The sequence below is a fragment of the Mus pahari genome, chromosome 8 (assembly GCF_900095145.1).
Source record: "Mus pahari chromosome 8, PAHARI_EIJ_v1.1, whole genome shotgun sequence".
In the NCBI taxonomy this organism is placed as follows: Eukaryota; Metazoa; Chordata; class Mammalia; order Rodentia; family Muridae; genus Mus; species Mus pahari.
Genome location: NC_034597.1, coordinates 54,146,032 through 54,162,542, shown reverse-complemented (window position 1 = coordinate 54,162,542; position 16,511 = coordinate 54,146,032). Strand labels below are relative to the sequence as shown.

Here is a 16,511-nt window from a genome sequence, read left to right as displayed (position 1 = left end):
GATGGTTATGAGCCACCATGTGGTTGCTGGGATTTGAACTCTGGACCTTCGGAAGAGCAGTCGGGTGCTCTTACCCACTGAGCCATCTCACCAGCCCCTGATAACTTTTAAGTTATGAAGCAAACTTAAAACCCAAAGGCCACTTATTTGTTTTACACCTTGCGATTCCATGTCTGGGTTTAGATCGCTTGCAGAGTTCCTGCTCTGGGGTTCACTGGAGAGGTAAGGGAGAGACAGACACAGGCCACTGTCGGCTGATCGAAGCTCAGGTGTTCAGAGATCTGGTCACCCAGGCCTTCTACTTGCTCAGGTACAGGGGCTCTGATGGCTATTCTTGGTCGTCAACTTGACTACATCTGGAATTAACTAAAACCCAAATGACTGAGCACACCTGTGAGGAATTGTTTTCTCAATGAAATCATTTGAAGTAGGAAGACCCACTTCTAGTCTGGATCTCTGAGGTGAGAAGATCACCTTTAATTCTGATCTTTGCAGATGAGGAGACCCAGCCTTAATCTGGGCCCCATTTGTCTGCTGGACTCGGAAGAAAGAAACTCTGTTTGCCAGCTTGCTCTTGCTCGTAAGTTATTCCTTCACTGGCATTAGAGTCTACTTCTTTAGACTCCAGCGTATGCTGAAGACCAGCTGCAACATCTAGCCTTGTGGACTGAACTACTGGATTTTTTGGACCTTCTGTTAGTAGACAGTCATTGTTGGACTAACTGGATCACAGCCTGTAAGCCACTGTAATAAATCCCCTCCAGATAAAAAGATAGATACATAGATAGACAGATTCATCCAAACAGACTCATTATTTAAGTTGTTCCTCTAGAGCAGTGGCTTTCAGACTTCCTAATGCTGCAATACTTACCGTTCCTTATGTTGTGGTGATCCCCAACTATAAAATTATTTTTGTTTCTACTTCATAACTGTTTTGCTACTGTTATGAATAGTAATGTAAATATTTGGTATACAGGATGTATTTTCATTGTGTCAAACTGACTCAAAGGGGTTGAGACTGGCAGGTTGAAAACCACTGCTCTAGAGAACCCTGATTCTGAGTTGTCATCCCAGCGGTGTGGACAGCTAAGGTGATCTAGGCCTTTGCAAAGAGAAACGATCACTGTCAAATGTGGATGAGAGACAAAGGCAGGAGAAATTGCTGTAGAAGGAAGCAGCAACAGCAGAGTGTGGAACAGAGTCAGGCTGGCAAGGTTGGAAAGGGACTCTAGAGAGGCTCTGTGGACAGAAAGAGCCACCGCCGCCACCACCACCACCACCACTACCTGCCCAGAGAACAGAGGGGAAGGGAGACTGAGTCCCCAGTCCCCTCCCAAAGCTCCTGCCTTTCTCACTGTGAGACCCGCTGGCTTATGTAGACCCTGGACCCTTGAGCTCTGACTTCCTTCCAACCCTGGCTCTGTTGGAGCCAACTGGTACCTGACTTGTACGTCAAGAAGTCAGCAAACACCGTGAAGGCACCCTCTACTGGGCCATTTTTGTAGATTTCTGCCATGATCTCCTTCACATTGTTAGACACACTGTAGGAAGTATACCCTGCAAAAGAAACAAAGCTGGTCAGGGTGAGAAAGGGCCTCCAGCCCCTCCAGGCCTTCCAGAAGAGGTCAAAGAAGGCTTCCTAGGTAAGAAGTTAAGTAGAGCTAAGAAGAGGCTAAGAGGACCCCCAAGGTTTAAAACCAGGTTCTAACCCCTTGCAAAACAACCATCTGCCCGGTCCCTTGGAGCTCAAATGGACTGAGACAAGACAGAGTGTGCATCTCCATTGAGTGAGACAGGTTATGAATTACCTCAGCTTCCCTCCTTTTTACTGCTCCTGGTTTTTTTTCGTTGTAGCCCTGGCTGTCTTAGATCTCTCTGTAGACCAATCTGGCATTGAACTCAGAAAGCCACCTGCCTATGCCTACCAATTGTTAGGATTAAAGGTGTGTACCACCACTGCCCGTCTCTGGACTCTTAACACTCAATAACTTTGGCCTCTTCCTCCTTTAGCAGGCCCCAGCCCAGGCCCCAGCTTACCAAAGTGCTTATCCTCTTTGTAGGATGGGGAGTAGCCAGCTTCACAGTTCTTGTTGCACCTGGGAGTATCTCCTTCTCCAGTGCACGGGGGACGGGAGCCATTGACATGGTGCTCACAGGGAGGGATGGTGTATGGTAAGCAGCCTGACAGATGGAGGGGACGAGATGATGTTAGCCTGCAACCCCCACTTCGAGGCCCCCAGATCAGACCATGTCTACATGCTGTGGGGCAGCTCCTATATTGAGGATGGCCTGGCTAACTAGCCATCAGCTGGCCCTCTATCCTTGACCTTCCCCTTACCATAGAAAAGGAAGCCACTAACACTTGCCTATGAAATGCATCTGAGAGACAGGAGTTGTGGGCAAACACTCACCTACATGAGAATTGTAGACTCCACCTGAAACCAGGCCCTTTTTCGTCCAGAAGCTCCATGCTCCAGAGGGATAGCCACCATTACAGCTGAAAAAGAGCTTTGTCAATGGCAAGATACAGGAAGTCCCAGCTGTCCCCAGAACGCATCACTACACGGTACAAATGCCAAGGTCCCCCTGGGAATACACTGTCCTCACAAGAATCCTCCCACAGTCCAACATCCCAATTCATCCTCTCTCCACTGGCACCCCACCAGGGACTCAACCAAGCTCCATCTCTGGCCACAAGGACCCTTTCTTTTCATGTCCACAACAAACTGAGCTAGTTTCAACATTCCCCTCTTTCTGGAAAGATGGTTCTCAACTGCACAGTTCCCTTATAGTATAGTATAGTAGCCGCCCCCATTATGGTTTTCTTTCTTTTTTGTTTTTTCAAGGCAGGTTCTCTCTAGAACTTGTTACACAGATCAAGCTGAGACCCTCCTGTTCTGCCTCCTACGTGCTGAGACTAAAGGCATGCAACACCAGGCCCAGGCTAGTTTGATTTCCAAGGTTTTAGTTATACCATCAACTAAGGTCCAAACACCTTAAGTGGAAAATTCCAGAATTAACTCAGTTTTAAATTACACACTGAGCAGCATGATGAAATCTCACACTCCCTTGGTCCATTCTGTACGGAACATAAGCATCTCTGTTTAAAGTATCCATGCTGTATACTGTATACACTACTCTCTCTACTCAATCGAGGGCCATCTTGGTTATGGAATCCACAGTGGTGACACTGCAGCATTGGTTCAAAGAATCCTTGATGGCCAACTGTAAGCTCGGTGATGCTGGCAGCTCAGACATGTCATGTTCTGTGCCTTAAATCACGCAGGCAGGAAGATTCATGCTGCCTTCACTGCCACCCGATGGACTCTAAAAACTACAGCCACCGTGAATATGCCCCTGGTTCAGGGCATCTACTTGGGTTGGGAGTTATACTTAGGAGAACCCCTTGCAAAACAAGGGGTGGTGCCCCTTGCAGCTCCGAAGCATTAGGCAGAATAGAGACGCATGAGGCTCGGCCTGGTAAGAGATGGGTATTACCCTTTCTCTCTTCCTGCTGTTCCTCGGCTACCGGTGTAAGGACTAGACACACATGTTCTGGAACTTGCAGGAATGTCTCTCCTGCACCACTGGTGAAGAATAAGGGCCAGACAACACTGGGGAGCACCTGAGTTACGAACTGAGTTTCTGGAACAGTAAGCCCACATTCCATCTGGAGTCTGTCATCCTTATAGACCAGACCAGAATGCTTCCCTGAGCTGGGGCTTGGCGGTGAGGGATGATGAGGGACAAGTAAGGATGAAAGTCAGACAGGGGACAGAAAGCAAGCGCAACTTTTGGACACGATGTTCTTTCTGCCAGGGCTCTATGCCCACCGAGCTGAGGCAAGACTGGCTCCGAGAAGCTCAACAACAGCAGCTACAACAGAGTCTGCCTGCAGACCCTTAAGTCTCCTGTTTCAGCCATGAAAATGGCTTTCCCCTCCCGGGGGAATCCCCGAGTTACTTAGCACAGAGGAGGAAGGGGTTAGGTCTTCGGGAATAGGTGCCCAACACTCACCCATCCCCACACTGGAAACCACAGCAGGTAAGCAGGTCCTCTGCTGACACCTCCACATTGACGCGGCCATTGGTGTGAATGCAGATTCGGTCAGAAATGGCTTCTGCTGCCCCAAATGCCTGTGGTAATATTAAGTCCTACCTGGTAAGAAGTCCGTCTTACCTGAAGCAGGGAGGGCCTTCAACCTTCTGAGTGGTTAGACCCTTTCAATGTCAGAAGAGACCCCTGGGCTCACACTTAGCATTAAAGAAGTCAGTATAACTGAACTGGATTATCTGGGGAAATGTAAGGACTATGGATGATCCATGGAGATGACCACCCAACACTGGGAACCCATGTAATGCACTGAACGATGTGCTTAGTGAAGAGGGTTCCATTTTCTGTCGTGTGTGTTTTGCCCCAATTCAGAAATCAGCTTGCTGACAGACACAGGACACTCATGAAGCTCTGCTGGATCAGAGCCGCCTTGTTTACTGAGGGCAAGTAGCTTCACAGCCTGTGCACACAGACCTAGATATACAAGACCCACCGCATGCCCATCATCCACTCCATCCCTGCAGTATTCCCGACCACAGGGATCACAAACCACAGTGGTGCAAACCCTTCCTCACTTGCCTTGTCACAGCTGGTCCCTCCCTAGATATGCCAATCACACCCCAACCAGTCTCTTCCAGGAGCCCTCCCCACCAGCAGGGTCTTACCCAACAAGAGCCGCAGGAGCCCTGGTCTCTAATCTGTCTAGTGGTCGGGCAGTTGGACCATTGTTCCCGTGCATCAAAGGTTTCAGGTAGATCTATGTCCTCACCGAACGCAACCCTAGGCAAAAGGAAGACGGTTGCAAACTACAATAATTTGCTCCCTGCCCCGAAAGACTCAGTAGAGTGTGGCTGTCCCCAGCCTGGGCTGTGTCTCCCAGAGATGTGGTGAGAAACAGGCAGGAGGTATCCTTTACCACTTTCCACTGTTCAGAGTGACTCAGCATTGTGTGCATTTGCTCTGTGCTCATTTAATGGGTAATTTTTATCTGTCTGGCCCGTGTGGGGTAGATATGGTTTTTTTGCCCCCATCACAGACATCTGTCCTGGTACTTCAAGGTTTTGTTGTTGTTGTTTTAACCTCCTTCCTTCCTTCCTTCCTTCCTTCCTTCCTTCCTTCCTTCCTTCCTTCCTTCCTTCCTTCCTTCCTTCCTTCCTAGATAGGGTCTGGCTATGTAGCCCAGGCCAGCCTGGAATTCTTTATCCTCCTACCTTGACCAACTCCTTAGTGAATGTCAGAATTATAAGCATATCTCATTGCATCTCATTCAAATTACTTTAAATAATAATTCTTCAGGCTTATTTTTAGGTTGGTGTAGTGGATATGCAAGGAAAGCACCTGTGACGCATCCTTCTCTTTTAGATTTATTTACTTAGTGTATGAGTGGGTTTTGGGCTTGTTTGTTTGTTTTGTTTGCCTGCATGTATATCTCTGCATTATACATGTGCCTAGTGCCCTCGGAGGTCAGAAGGTATTATTAGATCCCCTGGAACTGGAGCTATGGATGTGTTTGAGCCACTGGATAGGTGCTAGAACTGGAACCCGGATCCTCTGCAAGAGCAACACATGTCTTAACCACTAAGCCATTTCTCCAGCTCTGGGATTTATTTTATTTTCCTAGTACATTCCTACAATGCACTTGGGTCGATGTGCCTACCCTAGGTGTTACAGCTGTCTACAGGAAACATTCAAATTCCCTCCTTAGATCTGAGGAAGTGACAACAGCTGAGCACCCATTAAGCACGTGGGAGTCCTCAGTTTGATGTCCAGGAGAGGTATGGGGGGGCTGGATGTGGAGGAGCATGCCCGGCAGGAAGATCATCATGAAGGCCACAGGAAACCCCCTCAGGGCACCATGCATCTGTGTGGCTATATCCAGAAGGGGGAGCCAAGAAAAGACCTGCAGTATAAGCCGCTGCTCCCGTGTGGACTCTGACCTGATTCTAAAGCAATCTTCTCCCACCTTTCTTACTTGGAATTTCTAAATTATTAAACTATGCCTTGCCTGATTTGAGTTAGACAACATTATCACCATCTTTGGATGGTCATCCTTAATCCTTACTAAGAACAACTTCTGCATAAAAATGTCCAAGGCAGATTTCCAGAAAAATAACTTCTATGGACTCTCCTTGAATTATTCATAGCTGAGTGTAGCCATATCTCAACTGCCAAGTCTGGGGCCTCACATTGGATGGGACACCTCGGAGACAAGGTAGTACATCCAGCATTTGAGTCTCTGAAGGACACACCTAGGGGATCCAGAGAGGGCTTCGTCTACCTCTCCCTACACCCCAATACTAGCACCACTGTTCACAAGCCAGTATGTGGGGGCAGTGTCCACTCCAGGCTGTGTCACTCACCTTCCCGGCAGCTTGGGTCCACCCAGGACAGTGCCACACAGCTTCTTCAGATAGCTTGTGTCAACATTGTAGAAGTTGCGTCCAGCCTGAAAGAGAGTCACACCAGGACAGTCACCTACCCACCAAGGGGTTTCCCATGATGGGATGAGTGGATCAGGGGTCCTGTCCAATTCAGGGAGCTAGGGAGCAGGCAGAGAGATTCAGGGCAGAGTAATTCTCTAATCTGCTTTTAGTTGTTAGCGAGACACCTGCCCCACATCTGGAGGAAATGATGGCAGGAAATAGTTCAGAACTTCCTCATATCCCATAGGAGTTTCCCAGGGTCTACCTGGCTCCGACACTCACTTATCCCCGCCCCCCCACATACGCCTCCATGTACGAGGATTCACATGTATGTGCACTCACTCTCATGCACACAACATGGAAAGGAGACCGAAGAGGAGTCGATGGTGTGGTCTATGAGCTTCAACTTGCAGAAAAGAATGCCCTACAGCCCTTTAGTCACCTCAGAGGCAGTATGCACAAGGTGACCCAAAACAGGGACCTGTAAAGACACACAGACAGACTGGAACCAGCAGCACAGCCTACCTGCCATGTTGTATTCTGTTTGTTGATATAGTTAATCAGGTCATCCGACAGTGGGTGGAAGGAAGGCTTGTCATGGGCATTGGTCAGTGCCAGCAGGCAAGAGAGAAGGATCAAGGACCACCACATCCTGGAAGCTGGATCCTGCACTCACCTAGAAAGGATACAGGCAACATCAAAATGATCTCCACACACGGGTGCCACTCGGGCCTCTTGCAGCCTTTCTGGCCTCACCGTAAAGCCTGGTTGGATGGGAGCAGATATCACACACAACAATATATATGTTCCCTCCTGGATATTTTTAAACTGTATGTACCTGATGAACTAAGTTTAAGGGATTCTCTCCGGTGTTCTAGAAGAAGAGTTAGCGTTAAGCTGGATGTAGTGTAAACCCTGTACTGGGAATTCTAAGGTATTAAAACAGAGTTCAGCCTGGGCCATGTAGCTACAGCCTGCCTCAAAACAAAACAAAACAAAACAAAACCAGATTGTATGTGTGTGGGGGGATGTCTGGGAAGGGGGGGAACAGTGAGCCAGATGTAAAGTGAATAAGTAAAAAAAAAAAGTTATTAAATTTAAAAAACAAAACAAACAAACAAAAATACCCCAAACCATCAAACAGTGTGAGTCCTAAGGAGAGTCAATCCATAAGGAAACTTAAAAAAAAAAAAAAAAGCAGGGTTTACAAGCCTCACTTAAAGACATGTAAAGGGACATGTTAAAGTCATTCTGTTCAAAGATGGCCTAATCGGCCATCACTGGGAATAGAGGCCCCTTGGTCTTGCAAACTTTATATGTCCCAGCACAAGGGAAGGCCTGGGCCAAGTAGTGGGAGTGGGTGGGTAGGGGGGGGTATAAGGAACTTTCGGGATAGCATTTGAAATGTAAATAAAGAAAATAAAAAAAAAAGAAAATGAGGCTCAAAGGAGTGAACCTCTTCAGTAATTTTTAAAATGTTTTTGAGAATTTTGCACAGAACAAAACAGGAAAAAGAGAATAAAAGGTTTGCTTGGAAAAAAAAAATTCATTCTGTTTGCATGTATGGTGACTGTGCAGATTGGAGGACAAGCTCTAGGAACTTCCTCCTTCCTTTCACTTCAGGCTTAAGCCATCTCCCCACCTGGGCGGGTGTCAGTTGCTGGTAACTAAGGAACCACACCAGCTGTGCCAGGGACACCAGGCTCCCAGAAGCCCCTCTGGTTTTTCCTGTCGCTCAAGGGCTTTGCTTCCAGCTCCAGAGAAGGAAAACTATTACATCAATACCTTAGCCCTTAGACCTTGTGAACTGACTCAAGAATCAGGAGACCAGTCATTTCCAGTTCAACCCGTGAGTCACCCTCTTGGGCAAGTAGCTAATAAAGAGCAGGCCTTTCCTGGATGCTGACATGTGATTTGAGTCTGGTGGGAGCAACAGTAGGTGTGGGTAGGCTGGGACCCTGCCCTGACTCCAGGGCTTACAGAGTGAATGTGCTACATCAGGGTCAAAGGTCAAAAGGACACTGGAACACAGACTTACTCCTCCTGCCTGCTTCCTGGGTACTGGATCACAGACAGGAAACTGTATTGAAGGAAAACTAAGAATTCTCGATTTAGTTCAAGCAGCAGAGTTGTGTCCCTCAAAGAGTCAGAACCATTGTCTAGTGTATGTGGTGGGTACGTGGGAGGGAGTCTGAACAACAACTCATCTATCAGAATAATGTGTATGGAAAAAAAGAATATTCTGGAGAAGATCCAAAGGAAACAATCCCATAATATATTATAAAATGCCTGGTGACAGTGACTCTGACAAGTTCTGTTGAAAGTCAGGCCACTCAAAACTCACTTGGGTGTGAGAAGAGTGTGTGTGGGCTAGGGAAAGAGGAAGTGACACACTCCCGCAATAGTGCTTACACAGCTGGTTGCCTGTCCTGGGAAAACAAGGAGGGGCTAACTCTGTACACCTGGCTCCCCCAAACCAACGTGCTACACAGAAGGCAGACAGACCTGGGAGACATGCCTGTCTGGGCTGCCTGTGGGCATGCTTGTAACCCTGGGGCTCAGGAGGATGAAGCCTGGGGAGCACGGGTCCACGGCTAGCCTTGGCTACACTGTGATACACAGAATTAAACAAGTAAAAAGTTCCAAACAAAACTTACTCCCTAGAAAGCCTAAAGCTGGCCTAAAACATAACCCTTTAGGCATCACATTAAAATTAAAAGTCGATGCCAGCGAGATGGCTCTGCAGGTAAAGGTGCTTGCTGCCGAGCCAAATGACCTGAGTTTGATCCTCTGCTTGATAAAGGAGAAAACTGACTCTTACAGTGACCCAGGTATATGGGAAAAAAACAAAAACAAAGCCAGAGCTCCCATTAAAGGTGTTGTGTCTTCTATAACACAAGACTTGGAGATCAGAGCACTTGGGGCTGAAACCGTGGGCTTAGCATACCTGAGACTCTGGTCCCCACCCCAGCACCACACCACACTCTCACATCAGAAATACAGGAAGAGCCGGGCGTGGTGGCGTACGCCTTTAATCCCAGCACTCAGGAGGCAGAGGCAGGTGGATTTCTGAGTTCGAGGCCAGCCTGGTTTACAAAGTGAGTTCCAGGACAGCCAGGGCTACACAGAGAAACCCTGTCTCAAAAAAACAAAACAAAACAAAACAAAACAAAACAAAGAAAGAAATACAGGAAGACCACAATGGGAAAATGGATACAGTGACTTGTAATACATAACAGTGGGAAATGGGCAGCCACACATAGAATATGTAAACCTTTAAATATATATGTTCTTGTATTTCAAAGTATTCTCTCTCCTCTCCTTGCCCCATTGCTCTAAGACTGGGCCTTGGGTATAGCCCCAACTAGCCTGGAACTTGCTGCATAGACCAAGCCAACCTTGAACTTATAGTGACTTTTGAAGGCTGTAACTGCAAGTGCACCCCATCACACTTCCCAAAGAATCCACTGTGTGACCAAGAATCACAGCCACACAGAACAAGACCTTTGAAAATGGCCTTTGAATGGGTTACCCACCATCTCCTGCCACCAATAAAGCTTCCTCCTCCCAGGCTTCCTCTCCAGCACACTTACTGCTTCGTTTCCAGTGACTCATGGTCACATGACCATGTGTCAGCCATCACATGGCCTCCAATCATATAGTTTGGTAATTGTGTCTCCTTTCTTCTTTTTAGCAACTCTCTCTGCCTTGTACTGGATCTTAACTTGTGTGTGTGTCTATGTACATGCATGTTCAAATGTCTGCAAGTACAATATATGTGTGTACCTCTGGAGACCAGGACAACCACGGGTGGTGCGGTTAAGGTGTCACCCAGCTTTTATTTCCAAACAAGGCCTGGACCTTACCAAACAGCCAGGGCTGGCGACCAGTGAGCCTGCCTCTGCTTCCCCAGTGCTGGAACTACAAAGTTTGCACCAACATGCCTGGCTTTTTCCCATGGGCTCTGGGAATCAAACTCAGATCCTTGTACCAACTCTTTTTCAACTAAGCCATTTATTATGTCCAGAAACTGATTCCTCCAAGACACTGATGCAGAAACCCTGGCGTATCCACTCCCTAGGGTGGGCATTTAGATGAAGGAAAGGGCTGGTAGGTAAATCTGTTAGGATCTCCTATGTTGAAGGACTAACACCCTTGGGTTCACAACATACTATGTGTTAGAGAATAAGAGTGTCCTGAGATACCCCATAGGGACTCGGCATCTGTTGAGCTGTTAAATATAAGCTGGGTAAAAAGGTTTGTTTCCATGGAAACTTGAAATTTTAAACAATTTAAACAAATTTTAAATTTTAAACAAGATGTCTTTGGTTTCTGCCATGGCAAAGAGCACATGCACTCCCCACGGCCATAGCCACCAGTGTTCCCAGGTTCTGTAGCCTACAGATCCTAGCCATTGTCGCTACAGGACACAGGAGAAGCTGGGTCTCCACTGGTTCTGCAGCCTACCCCTGACCCCTGGACTTTATTCTCTACCCAATGCCTAACCCTAATCATACCAAGATGAACCCTGGGTTTGGGGGATACTTCACCCCTAAATACCTAGATTCCCCACTCCTCCTCAAGAGGTTGGGATGAGGGGTGGAATCAAAATGGGATTCACTTGACCACCAGCCACCGTGGCTGCCTGAGGAGGCCAGGCTCCACTGGAGACTGGATACCAACATCCAGATCTTGGTTTGCCCCTGTCATCCATGGTCACTGCCCTTCTCTGAGGCTCAGATCCTGCACTTCTGAGGTGGTAATGAGCACCAGGTTTCCAGGTGATGTGAGGAGCAGAGGAGGGTAGGGAAACCCTGCATTAGTGGACACAGAAAGAAATTGCTGCTAGCTAGAGAAGGCTCATCCCTTCTCCCCCCTAAACTCCTGTCTTTCAGCCTGTGATGGCTAATTCCAGTTTGATCCAAACCCACTCTCAAAGCCTCCGCTTGGCCGGACTCTGACTTAAAACAAGCTTCCACCCTCAGTAAAATCCACAAGCCTTGTCAAAAGGCTTGAGCCCTGAGACTGAAGTATATGAAGCCTGCTGTCCCTACCTAGGGTACCAGTAGCCAGTCTTCCCAGGCATCACACACACAAGCATTTTGGTGACACAGCCAATAGCGACAATGACAAGCTAAGCTGTCCATAAACCTGTTAACTGTCACGGGTTCCATGCCTTTGCCTTAAATAGCCAAGGGCTTTCGCTTCCCCTAGTTTAGTAAGCACTTCCTTGTATTTCCCAATTCTGTGATTTTCACTTTAGTTAACAGAAAGTCTTTATTTCACAAAAGAGGGGGGCTGGAACACACAAGTGCATCCAGAGCTAACCAGCCCCCTCTTCCAGGTGTACAAGTAGAGGGCAGCTGCGGGCACAGTTTATTTCTAGCTCAAGTCAGCTGGTCCTGGGTTCCACTACCCTCTTCCTTTTCAAACCTTTGCAGCAATCAGTGTCTCAGAGTCCTGCTATTACTGTCACTGTCACATGAACAGAATGGTCAGTGAGTGGACTGGCGATCCCATCAACAGCAAAACCATTTCCCCAACTAGCTAGATGTCCTTCCTCAGACAAACACACTCCTGGGACTCTAGAAGAAAATGGCACAAACATCCAAGGGGAAGCTGAGGCCAGGGTGAAGGAAGCATAATGTAACAGCACACTAAACATGGGGGGGGGGGGACAAGCCTGACCAAAGAAAGCTTTCTTGAGTAGTCACACAGTCTCAGGCAGACTAGAGTCTAAGTCTACATTCTAAAGGCTATAAGGAGACAGAATATGTATACTGAATGTGCCACAGGCCACCTGCCACGTCCTGGCACAGGATAAGTGCATGTGCGCGCGCACACACACAGACACACACACACACACACAGAGCAGTCTTCATTCATCTCTCCCTGACTGCGGTACATGGTATTGACCTCTCACACATCAGCTCTAACTGTGCAGCCACAACTGTGGCCGTCCATCACAGTTGTGCTGAGGGACTCTACATTAGGGAGGTAGGAAAAGGATGGGGAGACTGACTGGGGCCTTGATGTTACACTTTATGAGCGTCTCTTCCATAAAAACAAACTTGTCTAGGCTTTGCCTGTCATTACAGGCAATTGTTCCTCAAGCATTAACCACTTCAGTCCACCCACAGGACAGGACAGTGGGAACTGCTTTCCTTTTGACTGGTTTGCCCAGTGGAAGCAGACACACTAACCTCAAAGGTGTGCAGAATAGACCTGAGGGAGGCCAGAGACTCCCCCTTTGCCAAGTCTGAATCATAGTCCAGATGTGGGTTTCCAGATTGTACATCTCTGCTCCTAGTAAAAAACTGTGTGATTGATTCATGGTGATCCTAAAGAACAGACAGCTTGGGGCTGCCCACAGCTACTATCTGTCTACCCACGGCACATCTGGAGGAAGCTAGAGATGCAGTTCAATGGCAGGGCACTTACCGGCTCAACTGAGAAAATGCCTGCAGAAGATCAGACTTCGCAGAGGCCTATATGGCATTTTCTTGACAGGTGATTGATGGGGAGGGCCTGACCCATTGTGGATGGGGCCACCCTTGGGTTGGTGGTCCTGGGTTCTATAAGCAAGCAGGCTGAGCAAGCCAGTCAGCAGCGTCCCCATCACCTCTGCATCAGCTCCTTCCTTCAGGATTCTGCCCTGTTTGAGTTCCTTTCCTGACTTCTTTCAATGGGGAACTACAATGTAGAAGTATAATCCAAATAAACTCTTCCCCCCCTAACTTGCTTTTGTTCATGGTGTTTCACCATAGCTATAGTAACCCTAACTAGGATAGGCCCTCGTTTAAGAGGAAAAGCATTTCATTGTTTGTAGAAAACAAGACAATTGGACTAGGACCTGCAGAGACGCTTCCGAGATGCAGGGGTTAGTATAGTCCCAAAGCCTGCTCCTAAAATATGTAAGAGTACAAGGCTCTTAAAGACCTTGAGCTGTAAAATGAGATTAGTGCTTTATGCTTCTCTGCTTGCTTCCTAATTCGATTGCAGGCTAAATTAAGCTCCAGGCTGGTCAGCCAGAGGACAGGGCAGACAACAGAAACATTTTGTTTGTGAACTGGGTACCTCTTGGGGTCCTCTCCAGGCTCACAGAAATGATAAGCAAAGCTACTCTTTGGGAAAGTGCCTCCCTGTACCAGGCTGGGGACAACCACCAGCAGGCAGAGCCACCAGGTACAACCTCCGGTCACTGCTAACTGACTATATAGTTCTCTCTGTGCACAGCAGTCAACATTTATTATCCCTGAGTAATTACCTTTGTCTTAAAAAGTATCCTAATTTGAGACGAAGGATATACTTCAGATGGCATGCCTGCCTGGCATCCTGGGTTCAGTCCCCAGCATCACATTAAACCAGACACAGTAAGTGGTATATGCTATAACACACCTCATGGAGAGGCAGGATAGAGTTCAATGCCATCCTTGGCTACACTGTGAATTTGAGGCCAGGTTGAAATATAAGACTGTGTCTCAAAACATATCCTCTCCAGGTATCCTACTTGGTGTAAAGAATTATGACCATTATATTATTTGTAATAAAGCCTTGTATGTGGTTATCTATTCTACTATTTGATACCAAAACACAGCATAGCCCCAAACCCAGAGGGATCATGCTGAGAATGGGTGCCAGGCAACTTGAATTCTGATATGGTTTTATATACCCTTGACTGGCACAAGCCGGCCAGCACCTTATGCAAGTTGGAAGGACTTGTGATCCCTGTGGGTGAGCATCACCTGCCTGGGCCAGATCAGCAGGTCAGAGGGTCAGGAGGTCAGAGGGCAGCCACCTCTGATCTGAGAGCATCTAAGAGTTCTGTGGTGCTCTGTGGATGCTAACTTGGCATTTATCGGCCTTCTTCTCTTCCACCCTGCCAGCTGGAGAAGGAAGAGCAGTTTCTCGGCCAGGTACCGACCCAATTAAAACAGGTTACCACTTGAGATCACAGACCATCGGTCCTTCCCAGCACTCAGCTTTTATAAAGCACCAGTTCTGGAAAGAGCCCTCCAGTCTTGTAGAAGGCTTCTTTCTACTTCACAGATGAGCGAAACTGAGGCATGAGACAAGACCATGGGCAGGCCCTGAATGGCCATACCTGAGGAAGGATCAATCACCTTCAGGAGGTCGAATTCTAGGTCAAATTCCATCACAGTTACCTAAGTCACAGTGACTTAGTGCAGGTGACTTCACTTTCTCACAAAGTCTCCCAACGTCACAAACCTCCTGAGCTTTAGAAACTCACAAACCAACTGAGCTTTAGAAACGAGAAAGTAGGGCTTGCAGGGGATTGGCCCAGTGAGGAAGGCATCGCTGTGCAGCATGAGGACCAAAACCCTAATCCCCTGGGGAATACTGAGAGGACCTGGTGGCCTGCACTGGGAATCCCAGGATTCGGGAGTCAGAGAAAGAGATTCCTGAGGCAAGCTGGCTAGCCAGACCAACCAAATCCATAAGCTCTGGGTATAAGTGACCCTGCCGGGGCTGGAGAGACGGTTCAGTGGTTAAGAGCACTGACTGCTCTTCCGAAGGTCATGAGTTCAAATCCCAGCAACCACATGGTGGCTCACAACCATCCATAATAAGATCTGGCGCCTTCTTCTGGAGTGTCTGAAGACAGCTACAGTGTACTTACATATAATAAATAAATAAATCTTAAAAAAAAAAAAAATAAGTGACCCTGCCTACGTAGCAGAGAGTGATTGTGGAAGACGCCCGCGCACCCCTGGTACACACAAAACTAACACAAAAATATTTAGAAACTACATCCAACTGCCCCTAAGCTCAGATACCCAGGTTTATGACCTAAAGAACCCAATAGTTGTAGATGTGTGGTGGTATACATGCTTTTGTTTTGTTTTGTTTTGTTTTTTGGTATACATGCTTTAAGCACAGCACTTAAAAAGGCACAGGCAGGAGAAATCTCGAGTTCTCCTTGGCTACATATCAAGTTTGAAGCCAACCTTGGCTGTATGAGATCCTGTCTCAAAAACTAAATCCCAAACCTAAACTCAAACTTGTTTTGTTGTTGTTGTTGTTGTTGTTTTTGTTTTTGAGACAGGGTCATAATGTAGCCCTGGCTAACCTAGAATTTGTTAGACAGATCAAGATGGCTTTGAACTTGGATTAACATAGTTCATACCCTGCTAAGCTAAACCCTAACATTAAAAAAAAAAAAAAAAAATTGGGTTATGGTGTCACACATCTTCAATCCCAGCACTCAGGAGGCAAAGGCAGGTGAATCTCTGTGAGCTCAAGGCCAGCCTGGTTTACATAGCCCTGTCTCAAATAAATGAAGAAAAAAACCTAATAAACTAAGCTCCCTGGGCCTGACAAGGTGCACACCTATAATCTCAGCACTTGGGAGGTAGGCAGGAAGATCAGAAGTTCAAAGCCATCCTCCCCTATGTGGTGAGTTAGTTGGGATACATGAAACCCCTGTCACACTGCCACCTTCCCCAACAAATTAAAATAACTTCTAAATCTTCAGGTATCAACATCACCAAATCTCATAAACTGAGTGAATGAGACACACACTATAACTAAGTTACAGGAAACAATGCTTATACATTGTATCTCAAGTGCAGAAGTAGGAAAGAATAAGGGAAGCAACAGCTGCCAAAGTCCCTGTGACAGACAAAGCAAGTCCTGGAGCCAAACTGACCCCAACCAAGCAAGTCCCACCAGAGAGGAGCCACCCACTTCTACCCCACACCTGAGCCTGGGAGGCCACAGGTCTGCAGAAAGGGGGGTTCAGGCTTGAAGCTAAAAATGAAGACTGCTAGGTGGCCCACGGTTTTAATCCCAGCACGGAGGAGGCAGAGGCAGATTTATCTCTGAATTTGTGTACCCCATCATGCCCCGGCCATCCTGGTCTACATAGCCAGTTAGTTCCAGGCTAGCCAAGACTATTACATAACCTGTTCTCCAAAAAAAAAAAAAAAAAAAAAAAGCTAAGGATAAACCGGAACATTAGAATCTGTCTGTAGTCCTAACATTCAGGAGGTTGAGGCAGAACTGTCCTACAGG

General features: G+C 47.3%; 1 protein-coding gene across 2 annotated transcripts in view; it reads right to left on the bottom strand.

Annotated features, from left to right (window-relative positions):
• Positions 1-16,511, bottom strand: part of Ctsb (cathepsin B) — a 21,687-nt gene that overhangs the window by 2,741 nt on the left and 2,435 nt on the right. Inside the window, exons 2-8 of one of the 2 annotated variants that reach the window (XM_021202922.1) lie at positions 7,002-7,152; positions 6,414-6,499; positions 4,719-4,833; positions 4,018-4,136; positions 2,412-2,497; positions 2,038-2,181; positions 1,441-1,557 (exon numbers count right to left, since the gene is read on the bottom strand). In XM_021202922.1, the coding sequence (XP_021058581.1) occupies positions 1,441-1,557; positions 2,038-2,181; positions 2,412-2,497; positions 4,018-4,136; positions 4,719-4,833; positions 6,414-6,499; positions 7,002-7,127 (793 nt within the window). In that variant the 5' untranslated portion in view covers positions 7,128-7,152. Of the gene's footprint in view, positions 1-1,440; positions 1,558-2,037; positions 2,182-2,411; positions 2,498-4,017; positions 4,137-4,718; positions 4,834-6,413; positions 6,500-7,001; positions 7,153-16,511 lie in introns of those variants that run through there. The other variant, XM_029541305.1, reaches the window with a different exon arrangement.